The 15695-nt window shown below is 37.9% G+C and overlaps 1 protein-coding gene across 2 annotated transcripts in view; it reads left to right on the forward strand.

Annotated features, from left to right (window-relative positions):
* The window catches only part of polrmt (polymerase (RNA) mitochondrial (DNA directed)), a 79558-nt gene that overhangs the window by 47490 nt on the left and 16373 nt on the right, over positions 1-15695 (forward strand). Inside the window, exons 16-18 of one of the 2 annotated variants that reach the window (XM_047375088.1) lie at positions 8300-8352; positions 15021-15119; positions 15388-15460. In XM_047375088.1, the coding sequence (XP_047231044.1) occupies positions 8300-8352; positions 15021-15119; positions 15388-15460 (225 nt within the window). Of the gene's footprint in view, positions 1-8299; positions 8353-15020; positions 15120-15387; positions 15461-15695 lie in introns of those variants that run through there. The other variant, XR_007039683.1, reaches the window with a different exon arrangement.

Here is a 15695-nt window from a genome sequence, read left to right on the forward strand (position 1 = left end):
CTAAACTAATCTTCTCTGCCCAAACACTACCTCTTACATGAACCGTGCTGAGGAAAGGTTGACCTGGGCGTTGACGAAAACATCCTCGTCTGGGTAAATAAAGGGTTTGTTTGCAGCCAACCTCCTTAGCTGTGGGGTGGGGCAGGTCTTTCTGCCGGCCCAGCCGAACCATACAGCAAAGGCACGTTTGGTTCCTTTAGTGGCCATAATGTGGCATGGTAGCTCTAACTACCTGAACATGCACGCAGGAAGGCATGTGATGTGGTCCAGGCCTTTTTTTCCAGGCCGTGGGGAAAATCTGCTTCGATTAGTCCTGCTTCTGGAGGCCTCAGAAGAAAAGTCAAGTCACACTTGTCTTATTTCACCCTTTATATGATACTCGAACAGCAAATCATTACTTAATTTTGTTGCATGTGATACTAGTTAATTTAGGATCCAAGTTGAAGAGTCATGTCTGCTTGCCAGCAAGGAGACCTACGCGCGTTTGGTGCCTCTCCTGTCTGGTTCCCGTCTGGAATCCGCATGGAAAGAGATCTGTTTGTTGGAACGCATGGTTTTCTTTCAAACAGTGACGTCACGGGAAGGCTGCTCTCCTTCTGTTCCTGGCTGTGCTGGAAGTACAGTACGGACCAAAAGTTTGGACACACCTTCTCATTCAAAGAGTTGTCTTTATTTTCATGACTATGAATATTGTAGCTTCACACTGAAGGCATCAAAACTATGAATTAACACATGTGGAATTATATACTGAACAAAAAAGTGTGAAACAACTGAAAATATGTCTTATATTCTAGGTTCTTCAAAGTAGCCACCTTTTGCTTTGATTACTGCTCCGCACACTCTTGGCATTCTGTTGATGAGCTTCAAGAGGTAGTCACCTGAAATGGTTTTCACTTCACAGGTGTGCCCTGTCAGGTTTAATAAGTGGGATTTCAATCCTTATAAATGGGGTTGGGACCATCAGTTGTGTTGTGCAGGAGGTGGATACAGTACACAGCTGATAGTCCTGCTGAATAGACTGTTAGAATTTGTATTATGGCAAGAAAAAAGCAGCTAAGTAAAGAAAAACGAGTGGCCATCATTACTTTAAGAAATGAAGGTCAGTCAGTCCGAACAATTTGAAAAACTTTGAAAGTGTCTCCAAGTGCAGTCGCAAAAACCATCAAGCGCTACAAAGAAACTGTCTCACATGAGGACCGCCCCAGGAAAGGAAGACCAAGAGTCACCTCTGCTGCGGACGATAAGTTCATCCGAGTCACCAGCCTCAGAAATCGCAGGTTAACAGCAGCTCAGATTAGAGAACAGGTCAATGCCACACAGAGTCCTAGCAGCAGACACATCTCTAGAACAACTGTTAAGAGGAGACTGTGTGAATCAGGCCTTCATGGTAAAATAGCTGCTAGGAAACCACTGCTGAGGACAGGCAACAAGCAGAAGAGACTTGTTTGGGCTAAAGAACACAAGGAATGGACCCTAGACCAGTGTAAATCTGTGCTTTGGTCTCATGAGTCCAAGTTTGAGATCTTTGGTTCCAACCACCGTGTCTTTGTGCGGCACAGAAGAGGTGAATGGATGGACTCTACATGCCTGGTTCCCACCGTGAAGCATGGAGGAGGAGGTGTGATGGTGTGGGGGTGCTTTGCTGGTGACAATGTTGGGGATTTATTCAAAATTGAAGGCATACTGAACCAGCATGGCTACCACAGCATCTTGCAGCGGCATGCTATTCCATCCAGTTTGCGTTTAGTTGGACCATCATTTATTTTTCAACAGGACAAACACACCTCCAGGCTGTGTAAGGGCTATTTGACCAAGAAGGAGAGTGATGGGGTGCTGCGCCAGATGACCTGGCCTCCACAGTCACCGGACCTGAACCCAATCAAGATGGCTTGGGGTGAACTGGACCGCAGAGTGAAGGCAAAAGGGCCAACAAGTGCTAAGCATCTCTGGCAACTCCTTCAAGACTGTTGGAAAACCATTTCAGGTGACTACCTCTTGAAGCTCATCAACAGAATGCCAAGAGGAGCAGTAATCAAAGCAAAAAGTGGCTACTTTGAAGAACCTAGAATATAAGACATATTTTCAGTTGTTTTACACTTTTTTGTTCAGTATATAATTCCACATGTGTTAATTCATAGTTTTGATGCCTTCAGTGTGAAGCTACAATATTCATAGTCATGAAAATATAGAAAACTCTTCGAATGAGAAGGTGTGTCCAAACTTTTGGTCTGTACTGTAGGTTCATGCGATTTATTTCGAAAGTTCCAGAAACGTTTTTACTGGCCTTTAATGTTGTAACCTATGGCTGGGTCCCAAAAATAATATTGTTAGAACATTTTGCTGGCAAAGCACCGTCTAGTAGGCTTTGCTGCATTCAGGTAAAGACACACCCATGCAATTTTGTTATGTCCATTATCTGACCTAGCATCTGTAACATTAATTCTAAATTTGTATGTTGATTACATATACATAGGAGAGGCCTGGATCAGGATCTAACTTTTTTGTCTTTGATATCACTTGCAGTTATTAAGACATTTGGTGTCTCCAATCTGACAGTACATTAGTACCATTTATATGTTCTTGAAAACTTAGTTGCTTTGAAATGCTGTAAAATATTTCAGTACATTTCTTCAGTATAGACTGCATCAGCACTGCGATTTTCTCTCACTTAAGTCATCAATAATATTCTAGATGCTAAAGTAGCTTTTTTTTTCCATTACAGTGTAAGTTTTTTTCTTATTGACAGTTTTAATATCATGCTCCTACACCGGTTTAAATGAGTTAAGAAATCTACTATATTTTTCTGATAACATACCACTTGAGGTTTGCGTAACATGAAACCTTTTTTAAAGATATATCTGGCTTGACACCTTAAACTACATTCCTTAGTAAACTTGCATCTTGCTCAAGCTAATGCTAGTCTTTTATACTTGGTTTTGACACAACTTGTTGATATACCTGGTTCCAGCTAAACATGTGCAGACAAAACTTATAGTTGTTCTCCTGTTTCATAAACTTAACGCTTCTCTTTGAATTTAATGACTGGTGTTCTTCACTAGTCTTTCCCTCACACCCACAGCTGAGAGAGCACAGATCGCTCACCAGATCAAACTAACCGATACAGAGTTACAGCAGCAATTGTAGTCTTCACTTTCATTAAGATTGTGATTGCAAAGGGTAAAAAAAAAAAAACAAAGTGAGGAAAACCCAGATTTGTAAATCAGCAAAATGATGACAACAGCCTGTAATACAGATTTTCAAGTCTTAAAATTGGTGGTGATTTTTAAAAAACTAACAAAATGTGCAAAATGTGAACGCACAGCAGGAGTTAAGTTGAGTCAGGGACTCTGATACGGATCATTTAAAGATGTTTTAATCAGGATCAGTGAACTGCAACACAACAACAGCTTTGGCTCACATCCCGTATGGCGTCGTAGGAACAATATTTTAAAATGACAGCTCCTAAACAGAAATTCCTTATTTGGGTTACCCTTCTACCAAAACAAAGGATCTTGTTCCCTTCTGTTTTCTTAGAGTTACTGTATGGTATAATTTTAGCCGAAGGATGGCTAGTTTCAGAGACATTGCAATCTTAAAACAGTTTTGAGCTCACAACAGCAGCATCTAAATACAATTGGCACACTTAGGCTACATACCTTTTATCTGCTTAATTATTGAAGGAATGATGTAGGGCTGAATCAATTACTTGGATTAATCGATTATTGGAATAATCAACTAATTTATTAGTCAAATAGTATGAATACTCAAAAACATGCCGTTTGCTGAAAGAACAATCCACTCAGAGCAGTAATTAAGCCAAAACTATACAAAAATACAGAAATACATTTGCATTTAAGATTAAAAATTTTCTTTGTCTGTAAGTACGCTCTATCCAGAACTCGTCAAGTGGCATTCTTAAGCACCTTTTGCTATCTGATTATTAATCGGTAAAGCAAAACAATAGACAACAGATTAATCGATTTAGCAAAATAATCATTAGTTGCAGCTCTAGAATTGTGGGGGAAATAGGTCACACCTGGTCATAAAAGAGCTTTTGACTGACTATTCACAAATGACATTTAAGCCCCTGAGAGAAAGCGGTGCACATTAAAGATCATATTCTAACATCTCTTTATCCAAAATGGAGGTGTTGAATAAAACCTCAAATAAAAGCTGAGCTCCTTTGCATTATTCAGCCTTTAACTCTAACATGAATATTTTGTGTTTATAGGTCTTACTATTAAACATTTCTATAATTTTTTAAGACAGTTTAGGTAAGAATAAATTCTGTAATATAAATACTGTATTCTTCAGGGCCATGCAGCATTATTCAAAGCCTCCGAAATGTTGCATATTCTGTCAACCAAAAACCATTGTTATATTTTATTGGGATTATTTGTTCCACACCAAAGTAGCACCGAATTGAAAAGTAGAAGGAAAATGACGCTCTCACACTGGAAGGTGAAGTTCACTGCAGTAAGAATGGTTTAGATTTGATTCAATTTTTTCAAACGGCCCAGTCAAGGTTCTGATTTAATTCCAACTGGATTAGTCATGTAGTACTAGTTCAGCATTGGAAAAGAGAAAGGCTAGTGGTGGTGGTAGCAGCATCATGCTGTAGAGACAGGGAAGATGATTACAGTTGATCAGAAGGTGGATGGAGGTAAATACAGGGCAATCCTAAAACAAAAATAACCCATTCAAAATCTGAACAGAAATCGGTTTGAGAAACAGTCAAGACTTGAAAATATTGCTTAAATTCTCTCTCCATCCAGTCTAACTGAAATTGAGCAATTTTGCATGAAGAGAGTGCAAACATAGCTAACTTTGTAGATGAGCAAATCTGATAGAAATAAACCCCAAAAGGTACAAGTTTATACCAGGATTAGATTCAGATTTTGTTCTGTGAGAAATGTTGAAACATTTTGCTTTCAACTTAGAAATATTCACTGCTTTCTGTTGGTCTATCACTTAATAACCCAATAAAATTATTTAAGGTTTGTGGTTGTAGTGTGACAATGCTCTGTAAGTGCAGACGTAGCCTAAAGAAACCAATAAAACTTCTGTAGGAAAGACTTTTGTGTAATTTGTGGTTTATGCCTAGATGTTTCTTATTGCACGATTCCCTGTTTAAAAATATCTGTTACATGCCTTAAACCTAAAGCTAATAGAGAAAACTGTTATTGAATGTGAAAAGGACAAAAACAGCAAGGAGACACCGGAAACTATTAATACTATGGGAGACTCTTGGTTGTCCTTCACGGTTAATTCTCACACCTAATATACAGCCATTTGGATATTATTCCTCAAACAAAGCTCCAGTGACTCTTTCAATATGACTGTGACCAATTTACAAAAGCTGATGTTATTATAACCAGATGAATTGATGCTGCAGTTTCGACCTTTTTTGCCTATGCTTACTTGGCTAAAATCAATGTGTAGAATCACTGAAATAGTCCAGTGTCCATCTGACGAAGGGTGTATTTTTCCCCTTAAATGTCCCCTTCAGGGGCCTCATGATATTTCATGTGTGCTAAAAAGCTGTACAACACATAAGAGATCTTACTACAGGAAATGTTTGGTTTACTTCTTACAATGATGTCATTTTAGATGCAAGATGAATGTGGCAAGAAGGAATATCAGTGTTTATTCAACAAGGAAGAAATCTGGGTCACGAATGAGTTATGTATTTGGACTGAATGTTTGGTTTTGACTCCTAGGCAGGTCATAATGTCAGTGGTTGTTTTTTTTTTAATCAATGCTACATTCACATTCAAATTAAAAGGCTTTCATCCACAAAATAGTCAGGATTTGCAGCCGCTTAGTGAATCATTTGAGTTTATTAATCAATTTCCCCTCAGCCATGCAACAGAGGAACTCAACACAGAGTGACTTACCGTGGATCTATCATGCTGCTTAATATGGATTAATTATCATCATTTGGCTGTCTGTGATGCAGCTTCTTGTACTTGACCTCAAAATCAAGGAAATGGATGCAAATTAGTCCTCATTAATCATTGGGAACAAACAAACAAACACATTTTCTGTTCATTCTATTTACTGCGGGTAATTTAGTTCAGATAACAGCTAAGGATGTCTAAAACCACTTTGATTATTTACAGATAGCTGTTTGCTGCACGCTGAACATAGTTTAATTGGACCTTTCAGCGCTGAAGCTCCATTCCATCAGTGAAATCACTAAAATGTGTTCAGTGGGGTAATAGACATAGAAACACTGGGATCCATTACTGGTGGCTCAGTGGAGGGTAAACACAATAATGGTATGAGCTTATATTGACAGGATGTATGCTATCTGTTCCAGTCATGTCTCTGTGTTGAGAGTAGCCTCTCATCACCACTCCTAGGCGAAACACTGCCCTGCAACACATGCATGGTACAGATATGTGGACGGACTTTTGGTAGTTTAGAAATCAAGAAAGGAATAGCTGTATATTGCTTTTTGTTAAACGGGGTGTCATGAAGATGAACTGTCTGAGGCATACTCAGTGTGCATGTATTAGCAAATAGCCTGTTCTATTCAATTTGTCTTCCTTTTCTACTGATGGTTAGTAGATAATTGCACTCTCTTTGCTACTTCCTGTACTTCTTCTCTGAGGAGTGCTGCACTAATATGGACCTGCATTGTCAATAAATGTGTTAACATATTTCCTAGTGTACAAATCTTTAAACTTAGAATTATTAGGCAATAGATCTATTTTGACTTTTTGATCATTAAAGTGTGTACTATATAATTTCTAACTCCAAGCTGTATATAGTTGAATACATATTAGATTTAAGCATATTAGGGGACATGTTTGTGGAACGAGGGAGGGTGGTGAACAACGACCTATAACAATGTGTGCAAAATTATTGGGTAGCTTTTATTCCTCAAGCAAAATAGGTCAAAAACAGATTACTGACTTTGAAAAGTCAAAATTGATTTCAAAGGGATGCAACAATCTTGAAATTGTCAGGATATGATAAATAGCAGATTTCTGGCACAGGAAAACAGCACTCTTCCCTAAACAATGTCTGGGGAACTGTGGTTGCTGCTTCACATTAAGGTTCTGATGAATCGCTGGGTTCTGCCATTAGGGACGGACATAGACATTCTGCACCTGCAGAATAACTTCTCCTCAGCTATTTCGAATGTTGATTCAGATAACAGTTACTTTTACCCAGAAACTAGAATGGACTTGTTTAATCATCTTTAACATGTACCACCTTGCAATGTGGTGTGTGAAAAAGGTTTTTTTTGCACCCCAGTATTGGATAAAGTGAATCACTAAAATCTTTCACAAAACTGTTTCATCATAAACCCACCAAGACAACCGCCCCCCAGAGCTGCATCTGGTCATTCATAAATTAAGAAATCAAGCTTCTGAGAGTCCACACCTATTGCTGCTTTCAAACATCAGTCAGGCATTGCAGAACCAATGTAGCCAACATGGTCAATATGTAGCGTTACCCATGAAAAACGTAACTCAGAGGTTAAAAAAATTGCTGGAATCTGATACATTTTAGGCTTTTTTCCTGTCTTCAATCAAAAGTGCCGGTAAATAAACTACATTGCTTGTTCTCTCTCATCACACTTTAGGGTGAAGACATGAATGTTCATCAAATACTTGCTGCACAGACAGAGCCTTTGCAAAATGTAGTATGAATGAATGTATGAAAAGCTTGATTTCATCATGACTGAGTTATTATTTAGCACGAGAGCGATGTTCATGTTGAAGTTCTCATTGGAATGCTTTTTGAATGTGATGGGTATGAGCTGGAATGTCAAAATTATTCCAAGGCTCTCTGTTTATGAAAACAAGTAAGTCCCTTAATTTCAATGGGAAGATCACTGAAACTAGCCAAATCTCAGAAGGGTTTTGTTATACAGGGCTTCCTCATGAAGTCCATACTGCCAGGCAATCTTTAGGGCAAAATGAATTTACTTTCTTCCTGATGTCTAATCATGTTCATGTCAGCTATCGTATGTGTTTTAATTTACAAAATGTCAAGTGTGTGTCAATTGAGATTTATTTGCCACATTTAGAGCTCTTTGCCTTCATTCGTTTTGCAAAAATAGCATAATGTAGTAAAAATAAAAGCCACCTTTTTAACTTCATGTTTTGTTGAAATTTTTTAGGGAAACAATATTTGCTTTTGTACTTTGAACCTCTGTCGTTGATTTTTTCCAAAGTTATAAAAAGAATTGTGACCTTAAGACATGTACCTGTTCTGTACTTATTTCTTTGATCATGTTAACCAGTTATTCCACTCAATTAATGCCATTGTTTTTCTTTTCTAGCTGAAGAGTACCATGCAATATATAAACCTTCAAATCAGCCATGACGCTAAAGAGTAAGTCCTTTTTGTAGATGTCTTTCAGATTTCTTGCACTCGGTTTGCCTGATCTCACATAAACACTGACCCAGCAGATGCAGTGATACCACATTCCTCTCCCGTAGCACTTGCTCACATTATTCACTGAAATGTCACCAGTAAGTTTGATTGTAGTGACCTGGAACAAGAGCAGAGGATACCCAGTGAAAGACTTTGTGTTGACTGCATTGTTTTCTGATTTCATGTAGAGCTTGCTGTTGCGGGTTCTCAAAATGCAGTTTGAATAAGCTTACAGTTTCCATAACACACTTTGGATGCAGTCCCAAAATGAAGTTTGTGACTCTTACAGATTTCTTCTGTTTTTTATTTTGACACCCTGACTAGCTTCAGATCATCAAACAAATTTTTATATCAAACAAAGATATGTAAATACAAAATACATATTTCAAAGGAAAGACTATCCAAACCAACCAGGCCCTACTTGGAAATAGTAATTGCACCCTCCACTTGATATTTGGTTGTGCCATCCATGGGGGGAAGTGTTTATGATAATTTGCAGTCAGTCTTTTACGTCGCTGGGGAGGCATTTTGGCCTATTTTTCTTTGCAGAATTGGTTTGATCCAACCACATCTGAAGGTCTTTGAGCATGCAGGTCATTTCTTAGCATCTTAATCAGAGTTAAACCTTTGACTAGGCCACTCCAAAATCTTTATTTATTTTTATTTTTTTTAACCATTCAGAGATGGACTTGCTGACATGATTTGGATCATTGTCCTGCTACGTAACCCAAGTCCAATTTAGTTTAAATTCCTGAACTGATGGCCACACGTTCTCTTACAGGGTTGTCTAGTAGCGAGCACGATTCACGGTTCATTCACTTAAGGCATGTTCTCCAGTTCTGGAAGCAGCACCACTGGCCCAGACCATCCCACTACCACCACTATATTTGTCATAATGATGTTCTTTTTCTGGAATAAAATGTTAGTTTTAAACATATACAGAAAACCCACTTTCCAAAAAGTTCCACTATTTTCTCACCATTCAACAGAATAGTTTTCAGAAGTCTTGGAGATCATCCTCATCAAGATGTTTTTTTTGGCAAATGTGAGAGATCATTTGTATTCTTTTTAAACAGTAGCGGTTGTGGTGGCCTTAGAACTCTACCATGGATGTCATTTTTTCCCAGTCTCTTTCTTACTGTTGAATCATGAGGTCCAGTGAGGTCTGCAGTGCTTTACAATCTGTTCTGGGTTGTTTTGTGATCTGGATGAGTCTTCAGTGTCCTCTTGGTGGTTCACTGGAGTCCCAAAGCATTAGAAATGGCTTTATAATTATTTCCAGACAAAATGACTTTATGTGTTCTTAAATTTCATTAAATCTGCATATGTGTTACCTTTTTAAGAACTTTATATCTACTTTATGGCATCAAACAGGTTCTGTTTAACATATTTCTTAATTTTATAGGTCTAGTAGTAACTTACTAATCAGAAATTCCACCAAAATGTAACACATTTGCAAGGGAGAATTTTGTTTTCACATAGGCCTGAATTGGTCTGGAAATTTGGAATATATTAGTGCTTTCTCAGGTTATCCTTGTCTGATATAATTTTGTTTTGTGATGACATGAAACATTTCCATATGACAGAAAAGCAAAAACAGATGAAACCTGTAAGGAGCCAAATATGGTTTTTTTTACAGCACTAGCTGTCTTTTCATGATGCTAATCTGACATGTAATTATTGCTAAATTGTTTGTTTTTATTCTAAATTGGACACATTAAACATTGAACTGACCCTCACAACATTTTGATTGGTTGACTGAAGGCCGTTCCTTGCTCTGGTCCGGTAGCAAACTGATGCTAGGTTGTATGTAGGCAGTGGCACCAGTTAAGCACCAGCACTGGTTTGGTGGAAAAAGCCCCAATATAAGCTTGCCATTATAACAGGTTAAATTGTCTTGAAAAATACACTAATGAGCTGAAAAAAGAAATCAAGCTATCTTTTCCAAATTCTCTGTCAGATGTGTTTGACATTGTACAAAATTAGCAATTTGCATTAGTGATTGGAATGCACAGTTTGACGAAATAATTAAGGTAAAAGCAAAAGCTTTGCAATGATAATATAAATAAATTCATATTAATGTTGAAAGACAGCTGTTAGGGAAATCACTAGTGACCGTTAATGTGTTGCTTTTTAAATTTCAACTCCCTGCTCATTGACGCTGCTAAACCTAGCTTTGTTTTTCAGCTGTTCTAGTCAGTAATTAGTTAAAACAATTAGGTTAACCACATGGATGCAGATACATTTTCAAAATAAAGTCTTTCTGCTTTATTGAGCATTAAATGTCTGCAGTGTTAAGGGGAAAGTTTGAAACAAGATGGCAAGAGGTGAGAGGTGCAAAATGAAACAATGAGAGAGAGATTGAGAGACAGGAATGGAAAGTGAAGTAATGACAGAGGCAGAGCACTGGAGAAATGGACCAGAAAGACTGACAGCTGCCCTCTTCAGTCTGACATCTACTGTACTGCAGATCCTTCCATGTGAATAGGAAACAACAGCCACGGTGGGGGAGAGGAAGATGGTTAAAAATGGTTAAAGCCTCTTTAACCAAAACAGAAGAACCGACGTTTTTGGTCTCACACTAAAAACTTCAATTTAAAGGAGGTATGCTACTGTTCTTTTTTCTTTTACAAGCTGTCATGATATCATGAGAGCTCACTAAAATTCAGGGTTGTAGATTTCCTATATAGCTTCTGACTTTATGGATACAGTTAATATCCCAGACTGTCCAGTCTATGTTTTCTTGAAAAGTCTGGAATTAGATTTTGTCATTTTCCATGTCTGAATAAGTATTAAAAATGATGAAGAACTGGAAAAAGGTTTCCAGACTTTACTTTTTATTACTTCATTAAAGTAATCTGAATTTCAAATGTTATTTTGGTTTGCCTCATTAAATCATTTTTTTCTTTTTGTGTAACTATAAGATAAACATAAATAATGGTAAAAAGAAATAACAGCGGGCGATTTCCATGCTATTTATCCTTTTACTTCTAGGGTTTAAACTGGACCCAGTGTGGTTCTTGAACTGGGTTTGGTTTAGATGGCAAACAAAGCATTTAGGTTTCACCTTTGGGAACATTTAGCTAAATACTGGAATCAGATAAACTTTGATAATCCTGCCCAGGATTTTTACCACAAAATCCCTTAACCACCCTGCTGAATAGGAATCAACGCTCAGCAATGTGTTGTTTAATGATTTGTTGGGGAAAAAATACAACAAGGTAAATGTTTGGAGTCAGTTTTGCAGTCTGTCATGCAAAATAATAGAAAATCAGGAAAATTGAGGAAAGATGTTATGAAATGGCAATTTGTCTCTGTCATAGGGAGTGTTTTATGTTCACATACTTAAAAATGATTCATCGGCTTGTTCAACCCAAGGCCAGTTATTGTAATAGACTGTAAAATAACCTTTTAGGCATCAGTCCTGTCATGTCTGAGCCTTTTCTAGCTTATGGACACAGTATGTTGCTCTTGTAATTTCTCCTGCAAATATGAACTTCATAAATTCTTTGCTTCATTATAAGTCAATTTCTTTTCACTTTCAGTTAACAATGCCTGTAAAGGCTTCTTTCTTCGCTTTTCTACTTTGTTTTGCTGGTTGTACATTCAGTAACAATAAGATAATTGCATCCTTTTGAAGGGAAAGGGATAGGTAATGGTTTCGCACGTTTTACTTGCTGTTTACAGAACATTAGATTAAGTACTGATGGAGCAACATGTGATTTTTGTAATTGTAAGTAAATGCATTGTGTTGATGATTTGCAGTTAACAGCTAAATAAAAGGGTTTTGCATATAAGGTTTTCTATTTTTAGGTCTCTGGTGCAGTAAATGCAGCAATTAAAGGAGAAAGCCCTGGAGGAGATAAAGATTGAAAACTGGATAAAATTTGAGAATCACTCAAAGCTTTAAGTCTGTTCTACACCTTGTTTGTTTTTATGTAATCATAAGCCCGACTTAGATTGCAAATTAATTTAGGTTAGAAATGTTTTATAATTTGGTGCCAACTGACACAGAGGCTTGTACCTAAATAGCAAATTAAAAAATAAACAATCAACCCCTCAAACAAACTTGAATAACATTCAAATTGTAGGGGCCTGAAAGACATTAGCAGAGTTGTGTTTGATAAGCTTTTGAATGGGCAATGAATTTGGAAATCTAAATGTATGCTATTAGGTTCATAAAATAATGAAAAGTTCGCAAATATTTCCACTTTAATTATTACCAGCCTTTAAGACTTTTTCTACAGCAAACCAAGTAGTTTGACCTGTGCAGAGACCAGTCACACTCAGAGTACTGGCAGTATGTTTCTTACTTTATATCAGAGACATAATTTATAATAGTTATCAGACAGGGTTGGATTACCAATACCAAGGTATCACAAGGATCTGAAAAATTCCAGTTTCCATCATACAATTTCTATGATTTTAAAATCCTGGTTTTAAAATGAGAATCCAGAGTGACGGTACCGTAGCCTAATGCTTTGCAACTCACCTATAGTCAGATAGTTGAAGGAAATCTGCGACTGTTCTTCGCTTACAAACTCATAAGTGGCCTGTCTGTTAAGCAGCCAGCTGTAAGCTTGCTATGAGCAGATAGCCTGACTATTTAACTAACCAATTAGCTTGTTGTACTCATGTTACTCTATAAAGAGCACAACCATAAAAAGGTGCAATGATCGGCACAACAAGTACTTTAAAGTACTCTTTATTGCATATATTTGCTTTTTTGTGTACAGATCAAAAATCAAATCATAACATACTTTTACTTCTCATTTTATGCGTTTTTGTTTTAAATATTTGTGTTAATTCTTGGACACTGATGTAATTTTTTTCCAGGTTGTCACACTGTTAGAATCTTATACCCGTCCATGGTTACACTTGTGCGTTTGTGTCTTTGCTCTGTGTGTCTCAAACCAAGGATCAGGAAAAACAGACTATGCTTGTCATGTTTCACAGCAAAGTGTGCTCATAAAAGAATATCCAGGAATTTAGTTTATTTTTCTCCCAACCTGATCCCTGAACAGCAGGACTAAAAGCACTCTGACAGAAGTCTAACATTTCCAGGCCACAATAAAAAACACATACAGACGAAAAACGAGAGTGACAGACATCCGTGGTGTGTTCCTGCCTGTGTGTTTGTGTTTCAGCTTTGGGTCTTGGCTCTTTCTGCTCTCTTTGCATTTCCATTAGAGGAATGTTCTGGTCTGTGGCAGCCCAGAGGATTTGAATGGCTCAGGCTTGGGTAATAGGAATACAGGAAGAAAAATGATTGACAAGTTGCTGTTTTTACTGCCGGCTTCATCACCAGAAGCAGCAACATTACATTTTTATAAACAGTCCCGGTAAAAAATCAATGTCGGCACGCCTAAACTGTAATTCTAGAATCCAGTCGTTTACAATGCTGAAGTAATGAGAGATTTACAAGAAGATCTGAAATCTGCTCTTAGAAGTCAGCAGTGGAAAACTTGCTTCAATACTCTGTCTTCTAAACCTTAAAATAAAAGAATCCCACTGCAGATATCTGTAAACATTTGTCCATGAAGGTGTACTTGCTATAAAAGCAGTGAGAGACGTCCCCGAAGGTTGATGCACAATTCGGATAAAACAAATGCAGGACCAGCAAAGACCTTCAGTCTGACCTGAAACAAATACCATGCACTGTAGCAGACACTCCACCACGGACTGCACACTGAAGCGAGTAGGGCTCCATCAGAAAATGTCAAGGGGGACACAGTATGGTTAAAAAAGGGACAGACCATGACTAGATCAGTATTTGCTAGGACACAGTGGATATGTCAGAGGGTATATGATGCTGTTAGATTACAAAGACATTTAAAGTGAAACATGTTTTTTTGTTGTTAGAGAGCATTTGAAGTGAAGTATTGAGCTTTTTAAGGAAGAAAGCTATTTGAAATACCGATTTGGTAACATATGGACACATATTTTTCTTGCCACCACGGAGTGAGCAGGGTGGTAAGGGAGGTCTTACCATCACAATTGTAAACGTGGAGTTTGTTTAACTCCACTGGGACGTTGTGCTTTGGTCAAATAAGACTGAGACTAAACTTTGCAGCAACAAACCTCTGCAGGCAGTTTTGACAGAACACTTTAAGCTATTGTTAGGTATGGTGGAGGATCTGTGATGCTTAGGGCTAGTTCCTCTTCTGGAGTCCCTGGAAATGTTTAACTCTTTCCAAGAGACTTTCAATAAAAAGTTAGTGGTATCTCTGTAAAATCAGGCTGCCAATTTGTCTTTGGACAGGATGATCATGCAGAACACATGTGTATATTAAAAAGCAATGATTCACTTGAAACAGAATCCACCTTCTACCATGGCGATCTCAATCCCCAGACCGAAATTGTTTTGAAAATTTGTGGGGTGATCTGAAGAGAGGACCCAGGTCAATTTCTAAAGATTGTTTTAAAAACATGCTCTCTCTGTATGCTCAAACCTTGTAAATGTTATATGATAAGACTGACAGCTGTTCTTGCATGACCTCATAAATACAGAATTGCTGTCTTGTAATCATAAATGTGCAGCTCAAAAATCCTTTCACACTAAGAAAGGCGGGAATTAAACTGTCAAGTCATTTTTAATGTTTTCTTGGTTGTCCGTGCCATTCCAGGAGGCCCGACACAGTTAAACAGAAGAATGCATTCCCACCAAACTTCATCCACTCTCTGGACTCCACACACATGATGCTGACTTCACTCCAGTGCTACAGGTATTACTGTTTGAAACATATCATGACGAATATGGACATTTTTATATTGGCATTGTTTTTTTTGCAGGCATGAGTGGACATGTCAGAGCAGTCATTGCATATAAAACAGACCTTGTTATTTTTAGAGATTTGTGACAGATGAGATCTTTCAGGTTCCAGCTGTGAAACAAATGTTTGCTTTGTTTTGACATTTACTGCCTTCCTTCAAAGCATGGCTGCTTAAGGTCTTTTCTAACGCTTCACTGCCTCTCCTCTCGTCCTCTCTCAGTGCTGGCCTGACATTCGTCTCGGTTCACGACTGTTTCTGGACCCACGCCCTCACCGTGGACACCATGAACAAGGTAATACAGTCACCTCTCCTCTCCCACTTCTGCTTACCATCTGTTAACAGCTGTTCCTCTCCTGTCCAATCATGATTTGTCAGCGGATTTGTTTTTGTAGGGTTTATTGAAGGTAAGGATGGCACATGTGATTCAATACTTCCAGCTTTGTCTCACTTTGATGTCAGAGGAAAGATGTGCGTTTTTTTCTTCAAGGCACCAAGACGCTGGGGATGCAGGAGATCGAATAAATTTG

The sequence above is a fragment of the Girardinichthys multiradiatus genome, chromosome 9 (assembly GCF_021462225.1).
Source record: "Girardinichthys multiradiatus isolate DD_20200921_A chromosome 9, DD_fGirMul_XY1, whole genome shotgun sequence".
NCBI classification, from domain to species: Eukaryota; Metazoa; Chordata; class Actinopteri; order Cyprinodontiformes; family Goodeidae; genus Girardinichthys; species Girardinichthys multiradiatus.